At 46.7% G+C, this 17,520-nt stretch overlaps 1 protein-coding gene across 2 annotated transcripts in view; it reads left to right on the top strand.

The window, feature by feature from the left end:
* NUP155 (nucleoporin 155) overlaps positions 1-17,520 on the top strand; it is a 45,839-nt gene that overhangs the window by 2,827 nt on the left and 25,492 nt on the right. Inside the window, exons 2-16 of one of the 2 annotated variants that reach the window (XM_075842111.1) lie at positions 1,420-1,557; positions 2,579-2,675; positions 3,309-3,379; positions 3,473-3,565; positions 5,544-5,704; positions 6,532-6,637; positions 7,702-7,775; positions 7,858-7,949; positions 9,663-9,760; positions 10,699-10,851; positions 10,949-11,049; positions 12,467-12,637; positions 12,718-12,828; positions 15,969-16,060; positions 16,158-16,246. In XM_075842111.1, coding sequence (XP_075698226.1) covers positions 1,420-1,557; positions 2,579-2,675; positions 3,309-3,379; positions 3,473-3,565; positions 5,544-5,704; positions 6,532-6,637; positions 7,702-7,775; positions 7,858-7,949; positions 9,663-9,760; positions 10,699-10,851; positions 10,949-11,049; positions 12,467-12,637; positions 12,718-12,828; positions 15,969-16,060; positions 16,158-16,246 — 1,647 coding nt within the window. Of the gene's footprint in view, positions 1-1,419; positions 1,558-2,578; positions 2,676-3,308; positions 3,380-3,472; positions 3,566-5,543; positions 5,705-6,531; positions 6,638-7,701; positions 7,776-7,857; positions 7,950-9,662; positions 9,761-10,698; positions 10,852-10,948; positions 11,050-12,466; positions 12,638-12,717; positions 12,829-15,965; positions 16,061-16,157; positions 16,247-17,520 lie in introns of both variants that reach the window. The other variant, XM_075842102.1, reaches the window with a different exon arrangement.

The following is a 17,520-nucleotide window of genomic DNA, read 5'->3' as shown; positions in this document are numbered from 1 at the left end:
GGGGTCGGGAGATGAAGAGGGGGACGATGGGAAAGGGGGTCGGGAGAAGAAGAGGGGGACGATGGGAGAGGGGGTCGGGAGAAGAAGAGGGGGACGATGGGAGAGGGGGTCGGGAGAAGAAGAGGGGGACGATGGGAGAGGGGTCGGGAGAAGAAGAGGGGAACGATGGGAGAGGGGGTCGGGAGAAGAGGGGGACGATGGGAGAGGGGGTCGGGAGAAGAGGGGGACGATGGGAGAGGGGGTCGGGAGAAGAGGGGGACGATGGGAGAGGGGGTCGGGAGAAGAAGGGGACGATGGGAGAGGGGGTCGGGAGAAGAAGAGGGGGACGATGGGAGAGGGGGTCGGGAGAAGAAGAGGGGGACGATGGAAGAGGGGGACGATGGGAGAGGGGAAGAAGAGGGGGACGATGGGAGAGGGGAAGAAGAGGGGGACGATGGGAGAGAGCGGAGGAAGAAGAGGGGGGATGATGGGAGAGATTGGAAGAAGAAGAGGGGGGGATGATGGGAGAGTGGAAGAAGAGGGGGACGATGGGGGAGAGCGGAGGAAGAGGGGGACGATGGAAGAGAGCGGAGGAAGAGGGGGACGATGGGAGAGAGCGGAAGAAGAGGGGGACGATGGGAGAGGGGAAGAAGAGGGGGACGATGGGAGAGGGGAAGAAGAGGGGGACGATGGGTATGAGCGTCCGGAGAAGAGGGCGGTGATGGGAGAGCGCGTCCGGAGAAGAGGGGGTGAGGTGAGAGAGCATCGAGTGAAGAGGTGGCTGATGGGAGAGTGCGGAAGAAGAGGGGGATGATGGGAGAGGGGGTCGGGAGAAGAAGAGGGGGACGATGGGAGAAGGAGAGGGGTCGGGAGAAGGAGAGGGGGACGATGGGAGAGGGGGTCGGGAGAAGAAGAGGGGGACGATAGGAGAGAGGGTCGGGAGAAGAAGAGGGGGACGATGGGGGAGAGGGTCGGGAGAAGAAGAGGGGGACGATGGGAGACAGGGTCGGGAGAAGAAGTGGGGGACGATGGGAGACAGGGTCGGGAGAAGAAGTGGGAGACCGGGTCGGGAGAAGAAGAGGGGGACGATGGAAGAGGGGGACGATGGGAGACAGGGTCGGGAGAAGAAGAGGGGGACGATGGGAGACAGGGTCGGGAGACGAAGAGGGGGACGATGGGAGATAGCGTCGGCAAAAGAAGCGGGGGGTGATGGGAGAGAGCGGCAGGAGGAGCTGTTCATAGACATGTAACAATTGTAGGATGAAACATAAGATTCTACTATTTTTCTGACAGTCTTCTATGAATTCATCACGTTTTGTTTGGGGGGGGTTTAACGCCAGATGGTGAATATGAATGTAATAATGTTGTCCTGTTTATCGTCGGCTTCACAAGGAGTTTACGTGTCCGTCATTTTCTGCTTTGATCCTTTTTATATTACAGATAGTCCTACAGTGTCAGGAATGTCTGAAATGGATTATCCCCTGCAAGGTCCCAGCATGATGAGCATCCCCATCCTTCCAGAGCTGAGCGCCATCCGCAGAGTGCCACTACCCCCGGAGCTGGTTGAACAGTTTGGACGTATCCTAATACATAACCAAGTACTTCTAGTGCATAGTGAAGGGCCCTGTAGCTATAACATTATGATTTGTGGGGTCCGACCTCTGGGGCTCCCACCGAGATGGCCAGTAGAAGATCCCTCCAGTTTTAGCTAAAAACGTAAAGTTGGCTGGGAATGCAGTGTTTACTTTTTGGTCCCCCCCCCTCTCCTTTCATCCAAGATGGCCGCCGCAGCCTTCCCGATGCTCATTGTGCTTCGGCAGTCCGAGACAATCTGAGAAGATCTGCGGCCATCTTGGATGACAGGAAAGGGGGCCTTTGAATTGACGGCACAACAAGCTAAACGGAGGGCACCAGTAAGTAAACTCTGAGTTCCCAGCTCATTTTACAGTTTTAGCTAAAGCCCGAGGTTTGATTAAACTAGTCCCGGCATTTGGATCCCCACCAATCAGATCTTTATGGCCTACCCATTTAATACACCATCACTTTTTGTAATGGGAAAACCCATTTAATTGTGGATTTACAGAGTTTTTAGGAAAAAAGCTGCGGCCAGACGTTATCTTGAAGTCCATTGGGAAATATAAAACACCCTACAAACATGGCGGGTTTTTTAGGTGTCTTTTATTTTATTTGTTTATTTGAACTTGTGTTTTTTTGGGTCAGTGGTATTTTTCCAACATCACAGCAGGCCTGGCTTTGGTGTTTTTTGCGTCATTTAGAAGTTTTTTTTTTGTATTATTATCTTCGTGGGCTCAGTTACAGGTTATCTCACAAAGGGCATAAGCTGATACAACTTAAAGATATTGTGGCAAAGCTGCATTCATTAGTCTGCTGATTCCTTCTGGAATCTGTCGACACTATGCTGACAGACACACCCCCTAAACTCTGCTTAAAGTGGTATTCTCAACTTAAACACTTAGGGCATATCCCGACTCCCCGTTCTAGGGATAGGACCCACATCTATCACACGTTTATGGCATGTCTATTGGAGTTGTGAACGGTTGTTCAATGTGTGCGTTTGCTCCTTACATAACATCTGTAGGTATGCAGTGCAATTGCATGATGGGTGTATTCCCTGAAATCAGCCGGGCTTGGCTGACGATCGACAGCGATATTTTCATGTGGAATTACGAGGAGGGGTACGTATAGAAGAAAGAGGAGATGTAACTAGTGAATATGTTTCGTGGAATGTGAATATAACATAAAACTGGTAAAAGACTAGATGTAACCGAGAACCACTAAGTAGTAATTGTTCAGTAAAACACGGTGATGTTCTAGACTACGGCTTTCGGCATTTTGGGGGGTGTCGTTTTTCAAAAGCTGTACCAAAATCTAAAGGGTAACTAAACTTTTTAAAATTCTTTTGACATGTCGAAGTTTTAAACGGTGGAGGTCCGAGCACTGAGACTCTCACCGATTGCTAAAACAAAGCGGCATAAGCACTCGGGTGAGCGCTGCGCCGTTTAGATTTTGATCGGCTTTCCTCGGAGCGGTTTACGGACTCCTAGACTTTCTATTGAGCCCGTACACCGCTCCGAGGAAAGCCGATTAGAAACGAAGCGACACAGCTCTCACCCGAGCACTTTTACTGCTTTCGTTTTAGAGATCGGTGGGGGTCCCAGTGCTCGGACCTCCACCGATCAAAACTTCTGGCAGGTCACTATGATACGTCAAAAGTTTTGTTTTTTTTAGAAGTTTGATTTGATCACTTTTATGTTTTTACAATTTGCATTGAGGTAAAATATCTGAACCCTGGATTTTGTACATCTTAGGGGTGATGTTGCTTACTTTGATGGCCTCAGTGAGACGATTCTGTCGGTCGGGCTTGTAAAGCCTAAGGAAGGTAAGTGGGAAGGGGGAGTTTTGTGTCCACGTGACACCCGGACCCTCCCGGCGGAGCATTTCTCACTCCTTCCTTCGTGGTTCTGTCTTGCAGGTATTTTCCAGCCTCACATCCATTACTTGCTTGTTCTTGCGACTCCTGTAGACGTCGTTATATTAGGCGTGAGCTTCGCCAATTTACAAGCAGGTCAGTTTACTCTGGACAATGTACATACTCTAAGGTACATGGTATTAACCCTTTTTTGACACTTTTGACGTAACTGAAACTTTATTAAAATACCACCCTGCCCAGCACTTGACACTCACGGGCACCTTTTTATGCAATTCTGCATGAAAGCGTATTATTTTGTAGAGTTCATACGTGTCACTTATGTCTATATCTACATGTACGTATAAGCACCAGAAAAATCTCTGCCATTCAGACGACTGTGAATACATCCGAGTCACGAGTTGATAAAATTTCCTGATTAGGTGCAGGGGGTGATTATATGTGCAATTACTCATTTTCTCACCCCTGTAGTAGAAAAAAAGCCCTTCCCCCTATATGTGACAATAAGAGAGCACATCTTCTATCTGATCGGTTAGGGGGGGGTGATAACATACGTCCTCGGCAGTTAAAGGCGTTTGTATGGTTCCGACAACCCCTTTTTGCTAGAAAGGGTCTCCTGACCATAAGCTAGTCTCAGGGATGTTCCCAACACCCCTTCCCCTGATCAGTCACTATCATATGTCTATATTTCACAATCTCTAGTTACATATTTATTTTTCTACACCGCTGGAAAAAAATTAGGGGAACATTTAAGAATCACGGTATAACCCCAAGTCAATAAAACTTCAGGGATATCAATCTGTCCAGTTAGGATGCATGAGCAATTGTGAATCCATTTCACCTGCTTTGTTACAAAGGAAAGTGACCACAGGTGCAAAGGGAAAGGTTATGCGGGTGGTGGCTATAGACAATTCCTTCCTTCTTATCCTTCCTGACTGATTCTTCTCTAGTTTGCCAGTGTCCTTGTTACGACTGGTAGCATAAGACCGTACCTGCAACCTATTCAGGTAGACCAGCTCCTCCGGGATGGCACATACGTAATTGCTGTCGCAAGAAGGTTTGCTGCGTCTCCCAGCACAGTCTCAAGAGTTTGGAGCATATACCCGGACACGGGCTGTTACACGAGTCGGAGAGGGCTGTAGAAGAGCATCAACCTATCCGCAAGACCAGTATCTGCTCTTTTGTACGAGGAAGAACAGGTGTGCGTATTTCTGACCAAACTGTCCGAGACAGACTCCATAAGGGCCCAACGTCCTGTAGTGGGACCTGTGCTCACAGTTTAGCTCGAATGAGACCATAATTGGCAGGTCCGCTATTGGCGCCCAGTTCTCTACACAGATGAGAGCCGTTTCATACTGAGCGCATGTAACAGATGTCAGAGTCTGGAGACGCTGTGGTGAGCGTTGTGCTGCCTGCAACATCATCCAGCATGACCGGTTTGGCGGTGGGTCAGTAATGGCCTGAAGAGGAATATCCTTGGAGGGTCGCACAGAACTCCACATGACAACCAACAGTGGGCCCTGGGCTCTTCCTGGTGCAGGACAATGCCAGGCCATATGTGTCCTGAATGTGTACGCAGTTCCGTGATGATGAAGGCATTGATGCAGTTGACTGTCCCTCACGATCCCCAGGCCTGAATCCAATTGAGAACGGCTGGGACATTATGAATCAGTGCGTCCAATGTCGCCAAGTAGCGCCACAACCACTCCGGTAGCTTACTGATGCCCTGATCCCGCCGTCTCATCAAGAGCATACCCAAATGTTGACAGGAGCGCATGCAGGCACGTGGGGGGGGGTCGTACAAGTTATGCATTTTTACTTGCTGTGATGAAATTCACGCAAATTGGATCCGACTGTGATTTTAAAAAATTTCTTTGATGTTCGGGTGATTTTGGAATCCAGGCCCCAATTGGTTGATGATTTTGGTTTTCCATTGACCATTGATACGTCACTTTGTTCTTTATTAATTACAATTTATAACAGTAAAGATTTTCAACTTAAATCTTCATCAAGATCCCATCTGTAAGTGAATTGTTCATTTTGGGTTAGTTTTTTTTAGCAGTGTCTTTTAGTCATGTTTAGTTTCTTTTTTTCCTCCTTTTTGTTTTGATACTAGGAAACGCCAATGACAGCCTGTCTGCAGGAATGCAGCTACTCCCGGACCCTTTATATTCGATCGCTACAGATAACACCTACTTAATAACCATAACCTCCACAAGCAATGGGCGCATCTTCTTATCTGGCAAAGATGGCTGCTTGTATGAAGTGGCTTACCAGGTAAGAATTGTATTTTTTTCTTTCTCTCTGCAAAAGTTTGTATTATTTTCATATAAGGCTGGGTTCACACACCCTATTTACGGACGTAATTTGGGCATTTTAACCTCGAATTACGTCCGAAAATACGGCTCCAACGCGTCGGCAAACATCTGCCCATTTATTTGAATGGGTTTTACGATGTTCTGTGCCGACGGTCATTTTTTTTACGCGCCGCTGTCAAAGAAGTGCATGTCGCTTCTTGGGACGTAATTGGAGCCGTTTTCCATTGACTCCATAGAAAAAACGCTCCAATTACGCCCATTGCGGCTCATACGAGGTCCTGAAGCCGACCAACATTAGGGTCTTATATGCGACGCAGCACTTCAACGTCACCAGTGCTATGTCGAATACAACGTCCTGCCGCCGCCCAGCATCGTTACATTGTATGAGCCACACTGGAGTGATGAGGGTGGGGAGAACAGAAGCAGAGAGGTAAGTATAACTTTTTTATTTTTACTGTCCAATGGGGGGGGGGTTAGTCTGATCGGGAAAGCTGGGGCAAGGTACAAGGCTCAACACGGGCCTCTACCTTGCTACGCCCCATAGAGTGTCCATGGCCAGTTCTCCTTTCATGCACAAAGAATTAAGCTGAAGGGGGAGGGGGACATTTAGTGTAAGTTTATTTTTCAGGCGCCCCCTAGTTATGCAGTACTTGTAAGTACTTGAGCTTTTGCTTTAGCCGTGTTATCTGAACTTTTCTGTAAGTCTTCGACATTTTATAGAAATATGGACTATGTGGCATTCTGTACACTACGTTATTACATACGTGTGCCTTTCTTTTTTATTAGGCTGAAGCTGGTTGGTTCAGTCCAAGGTGCAGGAAAATCAACCACTCAAAGGGCACTCTCTCATTCCTGGTCCCGTCAGTGCTTCAGTTTTCATTCTCGGAGGATGGTATGTCCAAAGTACTTTGAAAGGAAAGTTTATCTCTAAATAACGTTTCTGTGTCTGAAGTCGGTATCGTTTCTTCTGACTTTCTGCATCTTTTATGTACAGGTCATTGCATAGCTAGAGTCCATCTATGCGTCGGGTGACCACTGCAGAAATCCATCATCCTGTGTGATCTCCTGTTGTCCCGGAGAGATCCTCCAGGGGGCTCCCTGTCCCCTGTTGAAGACTTATGGCTATTGCTATAGAGTCCTCTATCCCTCTCACACTGTAAAGACCCTTTTACACGGGGCAATGATCACTCCATTTGATTTGGCTTTATGAACGCTCGTCCCTGATCATTGCCCTGATTAATCGGGGCAACGATCAGCCGATGAACGAGCAAATGCTCGTTTGTCGACTGATTTTATCATGTAGCAAGAAATATCGTTGTCGGCAGCACATTTTCCTACATGATGGAAATGTATGGTGATGAACGATCATAGTACTGATCACTTGTCCCCATGCATATACCGATCATCGCTCCTTGTGAAAGGAGGAAACGAGCAGCGATTAACGAACGGTCTCATTGATCAGCGCTCGTTTTCACGGCCCATATCAGGCCGTGTAATAATAGGACTTTAACTCTCTCTAATAATGAAGACTAATTCCCATGTCCAGGTAAAAGAATCTTAGAAGCCCAAAGGTGACGACACCCGTACGCAGCAATTACAACTCCGTCATCTGTAAAATAAATCCGCTCCCTACCTTTACTGGCCTGTCTGTGTTTTCCCTCTTGATATTTCAGTCATTTTTCAGGCTACCCCTTTGTCGCCTTCTGGTGGTGACTGGCTTTGCGGGCCTCCAGCAGTAAAACGTAACCTTGACAGGGAGCAATTCCTTTTTCCACGATCATTTCTGCCGTGCACATGTGCCTCAAAGAATGCATGTACTGTCCTATAGTTTATGGGTGATGTAGCAGATAGGGGAAGTTGATTGCTCCTCCAACAATCGACTCCTCATCTTAACTATTTTTATGGCATTACAGAGAAGACTAAGTTGTGTTTTTTATTTGTTTGTTTTCTTGACAGACCCCATAGTTCAGATTGCTGTGGACAATTCTAGGAACATCCTCTATACCCGCTCCGAGAAAGGTGTACTACAGGTAACCCATACTGATCCTCTCTTATAGGTGTTAAGATATAAAGTGCAGAAAAATAATGACTTTTATTTTATTTTTTTCCAAGGTGTATGACTTGGGGCATGATGGTAACGGCATGAGCAGGGTGGCATCAGTCTCCCAGAACTCCATAGTCTCTGCTGCTGGGAATATTGCCAGGTAAAGAGGATGTTCCCTAGTACGAGGGACAGCTATTATTGGGAGGGTAACTGTTTATATTAAATCATATAAGATTGTTTCCCATTGGACTGTGCTAATCTCTAATTAAAGGGGTTCTCCAGGACTTAAACATTGATGGCCTGTCCCTAATGGGGTTGTACAGGATTAGAAAAACATGGCTTCAATACCAGACACAACCTGTCAATGGGCTGTCCGGTATTGCATCTCTTCTCAGTTGATGTGAATGAGGCTGAGCTGCAAAAGAAAAAATTTTTTTTTGGTGTTTTGGGAAGAATGCAGCCATAATTTTTTAATTTTATACATCCCTTTACTGATTGGTTGGTGTCCAACCTTTGAGACTCTCGATGATTAGCCCAATAAAGGAGTCAGGGCGCATCTACAAGTGCCGCAAACTCTTCCATGTTTACACAGTCACAGCAGCTCATCAATACACCTCCGCTCAGTCCCATGCAAGCGATCAACACGGTTAAAGAGGCTCTGTCACCATATAAGTGCCCTATCTACTACATAAGGAGATCAGCGCTGTAGTGCTTTTTATTTAGAAAAACTATCAATTTTTACCACATTATAAGCGATTTTTAGCTTTATGCTAATTAGTTTCTTAATACCCAAGTGGGCGTGTTTTTACTTTAGACCAAGTGGGCGTTGTACAGAGGAGTGTATGATGCTGAATAATCAGTGACCAATCAGCGTCATACACTTCTCTCCATTCATTTACACAGCACTAGCGATATAGATATATCGCTAATTGCAGCCACATAAACACACTGTAACGTTACTGCAGTGTCCTGACAATGAATATACATTACCTCCAGCCGGGACGTCATGTGTATTCAGAATCCTGACACGTCTGAATCTTTTCTGTGAGATTTCGAGCAAGGCAAGCGTAATCTCGCGAGATTACGCTGTAAACTGTCATTTAAAACGAGATTACGTTTGCTTTTCTGGAAATCTCACAGAAAAGATTCAGAAGTGTCAGGATTCTGAATACACATCACGTCCTGGTTGGAGGTAATGTATATTCATTATCAGGACACTAGTAATGTTAGGGTTTGTGTATGTAGCTGCACATAGTGATATAACTATATCGCTAGGGCAGTGTAAATGAATGGAGAGGAGTGTATGACGCTGATTGGTCACTGATTGGTCAGCGTCATACACTCCTCTGTACAACGCCCACTTGGTCTAAAGTAAAAACACGCCCACTTGGGCATTAAGGAACGAATTAGCATAAAGCTAAAAATCGCTCATAAAATGGTAAAAATAGATCGTTTTTCTAAATAAAAAGCACTGCTGTCACCTACATTACAGCGCTGATCTCCTTATGTAGGAGATAGGATACTTATAATGTGGTGACAGAGCCTCTTTAAGGAATGACTGCCCTTTCATCAAACTTTTGATATGTTCTAAAGATATATCAAAGTTTGGATTGTTGGTTCTGGGTGCTGAGACCGCTTTATAGTTCCTGAAGCGAAGGTGCACCTCGGCTGTGATCAGCGCTCATGGTCAGGCAGAAGACGGCTCACGTGGAACATCTATGTGAGCCATCTTCAGCCTGACGAGCGCCGATCACAGCCAAGTCCTGAAGAACCCCCTTGTCTGTCTGCAAGTTTACTATTCATCAATGTTTTCCTTCTGTCTTATCATTGCAATATTCTTTACGTCACTTTTTTTTTTTCCCTCTCCTTCTAGGACAATAGATCGTTCTGTATTTAAGCCCATTGTTCAGATTGCCGTGATTGAAAAATCCGAATCTATAAACTGTCACTTACTAGCCATCACTCATGCAGGTGAGTTGTACGGTCTGTATGTTGTAGAATAGATGGGGGTTTTTTTTAACCACAAGAGGGTATTTTAAAAAAAAAAAAAAGTAGAGATCACATGACAGGTGGTCTATTCAGAGTTAGGCCTCCTACACATGTCAGCTGGGCTGTATAGTGGCGCATAGTCAATACATGTTCCACTGTACGGTGCTTTGTATTACCTCTAATAAAGCATCAGAAGAAGAATTCCTTGATTTTTATTTTCTTTCTATTTGGATTATCTACACCTCACCAATCTGATCGGGGATCAGGTAATGTAGGGGTCCTAGAGGCGGAACCGCCACCATATCAGACATATTATGCCCTTTAAGCAGAACAGATAGAAAGAGACGAGCAGCCATCAGGCGTATGACACCTCTGAGAGAAGCCATATGACTGGATAGATAAAATCAGCCATTCCTTTCTTCGGAATACCCTCTTAACCTCTTCCCGCGCTGCGCCGCAGCTGTACGTCCTGCAGAGGGCTTGCTTCCCGCACCAGGACGTACAATTTTTTCACTAACAAAGTACGTGTCACGAGAAAACAATCTCCGAATCGCTTGGATAGGTAAAAGCATTCCGGAGTTATTACCCCATAAAGTGACACATGTCAGATTTGAAAAAATCGGCGGTGGCCTGAAGGCCAAAACAGGCTCAGTCCTGAAGGGGTTTCCCAGAGATATTTAAGATCTCTGCCTTCTGACTGCATTACTGGATAGATCGCGATTATCTGTGCTCCTGACATCACGAAAGGAGAAGAAAAAAGTTTTTCCTCTGTCCCAGTGTAAAAGCAAGTCAATTTACAACACAAAGTAAAAACTATGGGGGAAAAAACCCCCACATCTGGCGTCTAAACTGATGTTTTGAACACATTCTTATATTTCATGATTTTCTTCCGATCATTAACGTGAGTCCTTCTGTTCCAGGCGTCCGGCTCTACTTCAGTACTGTTCCATTTAGACACCCTGCCGCTCACCCCTACATGTTGACTTTGGTACATGTCCGTTTACCACCTGGATTTTCTGCCTCCTCCACAGTGGAAAAGCCATCAAAAGTTCACAAAGCCCTTTATAACAATGGTGGGTCACCGAGAAAAGCTCTGTTACACCGCGGATTCAATTTTCCTTTCGCCAATTGTGCATTTATTTGATCTGTTTTGTCGTTGCCGTTTTCTAGGTGTTTTGCTTATGGCTGCTTCTGAAAATGAAGATCATGACATATTATGGTGCATCAACCACGACTCCTTTCCATTTCAAAGGCCACTGATGGAGATGCAGGTGAAAGCATTTTTATATAATTCTTTATTATAGGGGTTGTCCAGTCATAAGAAATTGATTGCCTATCCTCAGGATAAGTCATCAATATCTCATAGGTCGGGGTCTGACTCCCAGCACCCCCACCGATCACCTTTATTGAAGGGGCCGCTGCGCCTATACGAGCGCTGGTTCCTCTTCATTCCTTATCCGCTCGTACTATGAATCGCCGACATTTCTAGGGGTGATTGACAGTATTACAGCCTTCTCCTATTCAAATGAATGGTAGAAGTCTGTAATACTGTGAACCACCGCTAGAAGTGTGTCGGCGATTCACAGTGCGAGTAGCGACAGTAATGAATAGGAAGTAGCGCTCTTACAAGCGTCGCTGCCCCTTTAGAAACAGCTGATCAGTCGGACTTCCACGATCAGGTATTGATTGCCTATCCTGAGGATAGGCCATATATTTCTTCTGACTGGACAACCCCTTTAAAGCCTGTCTTCAGTGATCCACTTTAAAAACCTCTAAGGCCTCATGCACACGACCTCGTTGCTTTTGCGGTCTGCAAATCCACGGGTTCTCTATCTGTTCATTGGACCGCAAAAAACCCTTGTGCATCCGTGTGTCATCCAGACTCACAGATCCACAACAATTCACTAGTATTGGTGAATCCGCAATAGCGGACCGTAAAGTGACTTGTCCTGAGTTTTTGTGGTCCGCAAGTGCGGCCCCCGCACCGATCCGTGTAAATCATGATAGCGTGCATGGGGCCATAGAAGAGAATGGGTCCGCAGTATATCCACAAAAATGCGGATAAATTGCGGCCGCAAAAATACGGTCGTGGGTTGAAAAAAGACGCAGCTCCATCAAGTTCGACCTTTCTCAATAAATTACCCATCATTCGTTGACTAATTATAACCCTCAATGCCATTCGTCAATAAATGGGCATCAGCCTTTTTTTAAATGCTGACATGAGGCCTTCGAATTTTCACCTCCGTGTGTAAATGATGGTTTCTCATCTAGAATTGAATGAGTGCTCTATGCTGTTTATTTGCTTCATTCACTTACACTGCATTGATTTCAATATAGGGCAGAGTAGGTGGAGACCTAAATTACTGCATGTACTTTACTTCCTCCTTGTTGATGTCAAATGCAGGCGCAGATCTAGTCCTGTGATCACAGCAGCACCGGCACTGATTCACGCAAACAGTCCATTTCTTTCTGTAATGTGAGTGGGGGAAGGATGGCAAGTGTAGTATGAGCAGGCCGGCTTGTATAAATTGTGATTGTGACCCGACGCAGCTGCACCGTACCAGTAACATGGCAGACAACGATAGCAATTTCCTGTTAGGGAATTTGTAAGGACAAGATCTCCGTAGCAAAAATGTCTGAGCTTTGAATGGAAAGGTAGCATATAATAACCGCGCTTCCGTTTTTCAGGTGACGGTAGCAGTTGATGGTCATTCCTGGACTCTCGCTTCTATTGATGAAATGAAAGTTGAGAAAGTTCTAACGCCGCTAAACAAGGATTTAATCCCGGTCACCGACTCTCCGGTCATGACGCGCCAACACGTTGTCCCACCCAAGAAGTTTGTTCTGCTCTCCGCTAAGGTCTGTGGCGGTTCATTTATTACACTGTGTTGTCTAAAATCAATTGCACACGGATGAGAAGTTGCATTTGTGGATTGCAGGGAAGTCATATTTTCCACAAACTGCGGCCAGTAGACCAGCTCCGACATCTTCTTGTTAGCAGCGCTGGAGGAGAAGGGGAAGATATTGAGCGTTTCTTCAAACTACACCAGGTACTTTTTAAAGTTTTGTGTTTTTTTTTAGTCCTTGTTGACACATTTAGCAAAGAGAATGACAAACCATTGTAAGAAAAATTCCTAGGAAAAAAGTTTCTTTTGAAAAGTGCATGTGGTATATTTACTCTGTCACTAACTCCTCTACAGTGAAGTCAATAGGAAAAGGCACCACACTTAGGCTATGTTCACACAGGGTATTTTGCCGAGTTTTTTGACGCGGAAACCGCGTCACAAAACTCGGCAAAAACTGCCCGAAAATGCCACCCATTGATTTCAATGGGAGGCGTCGGTATCTTTTTCCCGCGAGCAGTAAAACTGCCTCGCAGGAAAAAGCGACATGCCCTATCTTCGGGCGCTTCCGCCTCTGACCTCCCAATGACTTCAATGGGAGGCAGAGAAAGCGTATTTCGCGCTGTTTTATGCCCGCGGCGCTCAATGGCCGCGGGCGAAAAACTCTGCGAAAATCGGCGTGCAGGGAGAGGAATATCTGCCTCAAACTTCCAAACGGAATTTTGAGGCAGATATTCCTCCTGCAAAATACCCCGTGTGAACATAGCCTTAGAGTATGTGGTGGGCTCATAAACACCCCAGTTTTCTCCTAGACCGCACCAGAAAAACTGCAGTGTGTAAACATGGCATATCTGACTATTGTAATGAAATACTGCAGCAGGATGTCATGTGTGAACCTTGTCTTAAAAAGGACCCTAAGCCTAGATAAAAATAAGGGATTTTTTAATCTTGAAGACTTTGCAGCAAACAGTGTTATGCCTCTTGCGCATGGCTGTGTGCAGAACGCTGTATAAGGGCAGATTCACACGAACCTTGCGTTTTTGCGTGCGCAAACAACGCGGCGTTTTGCGAGCGCAAAAAACATTTGACAGCTGCGTGTGTCATGCGTGTCTGATGCGCGGCTGCGTGATTTTCGCGCAGCCGGCATCATAGAGATGAGGCTAGTCGACGTCCGTCACTGTCCAAGGTGCTGAAAGAGCTAAATCTTTCAGCACCCTCGACAGTGAATGCCGAACACAACAGCGAAAAACCTGTAAAAAAAAAAGATAAAGTTCCTACTTACCGAGAACTTCCCGGCCGTTGCCTTGGTGACGCGTCCTTGGTGACGCGCCTCTCGACATCGGGCCCCACCTCCCTGGATGACACGGCAGTCCAAGTGACCGCTGCAGCCTGTGATTGGCTGCAGCCTGTGCTTGGCCTGTCATTGGCTGGAGCTGTCACTTGAACTGAAGTGTCATCCCGGGAGGTCGGACTGCAGGAAGGAGACAGGAGTAATCGGTAAGTTAGAACTTCGGGTTTTTTTACAGGTTCATGTATTTTGGGATCGCAAGTCACTGTCCATGGTGCTGAAACAGTTTAACTCTTTCAGCACCATGCACAGTGAATGTCTCCCGACGTCGCGGGCCGGAAATTTTTGGGCCGGGTTCGGCCAAAACGAGTTTGGCCGAACCCGGTGAAGTTAGCTTCGGTTGTCGGGGTTCGCTCCTATCAAAGACACTCCGTTTGGATGCTTGGAAACAGAAAAGCACGTGGTGCTTTTCTGTTTCCATTCATCCTTTTGACAGCTCGTGCGCTGTTTCAGTCTGTTCGCACGGAAGTGCTTCCGTGCGACCTGCCTGGTTTTCACGCACCCATTGACTTCAATGGGTGCGTGAAATACGCAGAGTTATTGAACCTGTCGCGTATTTTGCGCAGCGAACAAACGCTGCGCAAAATACACGGACTGTGTGTACTGCCCCATAGACTTCTATAGGGCATTGCGTGCCGCGCGAAAACCACGCGGCCTACACGCTGCCAAATCACGCTTGTGTGAATCCCCCCTAAGAGTCACCCAGGTCCTCTGTAATATGGAGATACAATCGCTTGGTGTGCTGCCACATTGGGGCTTTGTTATTGAGTACTTCTAACCTAGCACGATAATATGGTGCCCAATGGAGCATGACACAATAATGATACAGTAGAGTAGGGCTCCATAAAATCTATAGGTGGCGTATTATGACTTGGCGGTTTTAGTGAGCCGTAATACGCCTGTGAGCATGAGGCCTAATACATATTTGGCTTAAAAAAAAACATCCTATTCTAATCTACGTTTCACTTGGGGACCAACTAAGGTGGACCGAGGGTTTGCTTGCCTGGTCTCTGTTGACAAAGCAGGAGTTTTCCAGGACTCAAACGCTGCTTAGGGATAGGCCTTCAATCTAAAACTGTTTGGGGGTCCGAGCCCTGCTGATCGGCATAATCAAGGGGCTGCGGCAAGTAATTGAGACTGCGCTGCAATACCACTGACAGGTGAAGTGAATAACATTGATAATCTGGATACAATGGTGTCTGACAAAGGGGGGCATATATTAGGCAGCAACTGAGTGTTGGAAGCAGGAAAAATCGGCAAGTGTAAGAATCTGAGCGCCTCTGACAAGGGCCAAATTGTGATGATCGACGACTGGGTCAGAACATCTCTAAAACGGCCGGTATTGTGGGGTGTTGCTGCTATACAGTGGTTAGCACCTATCAAAAGTGGTCCAAGGAAAGACAACCGGTGAACCAGCGACAGGGTCGTGGGTGCCCAAGGCTCATTGATGCGCGTGCAGAGTGAGGATTAGCCGGTCTGGTCCAAACCCCACAGAAGATCTTCTGTAGCACAAATTGCTGAAAAGGTCACTGCTGGCTCTGATAGGTGTCAGAACACGCAGAGCATCGCAGCTTGCTGTATATGTCGCCCATGTAGCCACAGACCGGTCAGAGTGCCCATGCTGACCCCTGCCTACTGCCGAAAGTATGGCCAGGTGCGTCACTTACCTGTGGAAGAGATGACACCAGGAGGCACTATGGGAATAAGACGAGCCGGCAGATGATCTGGGCAATGTTCTGCTGGTAAATCTTGGGTCCTGCCATTCTTGTGAATGTGACACGTACCACCTACCTAAACTCCTGGAGACAAGTACCCCCTTCATGGTAATGGTATTCCCTAATGGCAGTGCCCTCTTTCATCGGGATAATGCCCCCGCCACACTACAGTAAAGCGCTGTATCCCAGAACCCTGAAAGATTCATTATTAATATAATTTGATATAAAACGTACGATATTGCTGACATTTTTATCTGCTGACGATTTGCTTCTCTTTCCAGCAGGATCATGCTTGTGCAACCTGTTTAATACTTGCGTGTTCTTATGCTGCTTCTGACCGGGAAATCTCTGTCTGGGCTACTCGGGCGTTTTTCAGGTAGTTATAACATTTTTACCAAGTTCCGTCATCCATATTAAAAGCACCATTTAAGGAGTATAATAACCCAATGTGTGACTCTCTTCTTTTATTATAGGTATGGTGGGGAATCTCAGCTGCGGATTCAGCCTTCACTCTCTGCCCCTGCTAATGCCAGTGCAATGTTTGGTTCACCGCTGCCTGTTGGTAAGAATAAATCTTCCTCTTCTCTTACACTAGGAATTGTTTCATATTATTAAATGTGTCCTCCGATTTCTTTATAAGGATTATTTTTTTCATTCTCTAGGAGTTTGCAATTACAGCTGCTTCTGCATATTACTATGCCAAAATGACGACCCCTCTCTCGCTCTGCCATCACTCTGACTTCTTGCTCCGTCTGCCCGCTGCTTACGTTCTGCATTGTTCTCACTGAGAGCTCTCTAATTTGTGTTGTCTGCTTCCTATTTTATAGATAGCAGCAATAAGTTCTCAGTATTAATAGTATTATGTGCAGAGTGCCTGCAGGGGGCGGGCCGAGCAGGAAGTGTGTGAGGTGAAGCTTTAGCCTGTAGCTGCCGAGCAGGAAGTGTGTGAGGTGAAGCTTTAGCCTGTAGCTGCTGAGCAGGAAGTGTGTGAGGTGAAACTTTAGCCAGTAGCTGCCGAGCAGGAAGTGTGTGAGGTGAAGCTTTAGCCAATAGCTGCCGAGCAGGAAGTGTGTGAGGTGAAGCTTTAGCCAGTAGCTGCCGAGCAGGAAGTGTGTGAGGTGAAACTTTAGCCAGTAGCTGCCGAGCAGGAAGTGTGTGAGGTGAAGCTTTAGCCAATAGCTGCCGAGCAGGAAGTGTGTGAGGTGAAGCTTTAGCCAGTAGCTGCCGAGCAGGAAGTGTGTGAGGTGAAGCTTTAGCCAATAGCTGCAGAGCAGGAAGTGTGTGAGGTGAAGCTTTAGCCAGTAGCTGCCGAGCAGGAAGTGTGTGAGGTGAAGCTTTAGCCAATAGCTGCTGAGCAGGAAGTGTGTGAGGTGAAGCTTTAGCCAGTAGCTGCAGAGCAGGAAGTGTGTGAGGTGAAGCTTTAGCCAGTAGCTGCAGAGCAGGAAGTGTGTGAGGTGCAACTTTAGCCAATAGCTGCAGAGCAGGAAGTGTGTGAGGTGAAGCTTTAGCCAGTAGCTGCTGAGCAGGAAGTGTGTGAGGTGAAGCTTTAGCCAATAGCTGCCGAGCAGGAAGTGTGTGAGGTGAAGCTTTAGCCAGTAGCTGCCGAGCAGGAAGTGTGTGAGGTGAAGCTTTAGCCAGTAGCTGCCGAGCAGGAAGTGTGTGAGGTGAAACTTTAGCCAGTAGCTGCCGAGCAGGAAGTGTGAGGTGAAGCTTTAGCCAATAGCTGCCGAGCAGGAAGTGTGTGAGGTGAAGCTTTAGCCAATAGCTGCTGAGCAGGAAGTGTGTGAGGTGAAGCTTTAGCCAGTAGCTGCAGAGCAGGAAGTGTGTGAGGTGAAG

This window comes from Rhinoderma darwinii, chromosome 1, assembly GCF_050947455.1.
Source record: "Rhinoderma darwinii isolate aRhiDar2 chromosome 1, aRhiDar2.hap1, whole genome shotgun sequence".
Lineage (NCBI taxonomy): Eukaryota > Metazoa > Chordata > Amphibia > Anura > Rhinodermatidae > Rhinoderma > Rhinoderma darwinii.
Note: the sequence above shows the minus strand (reverse complement) of the source record. Positions and strands in the feature narration are given on the sequence as shown.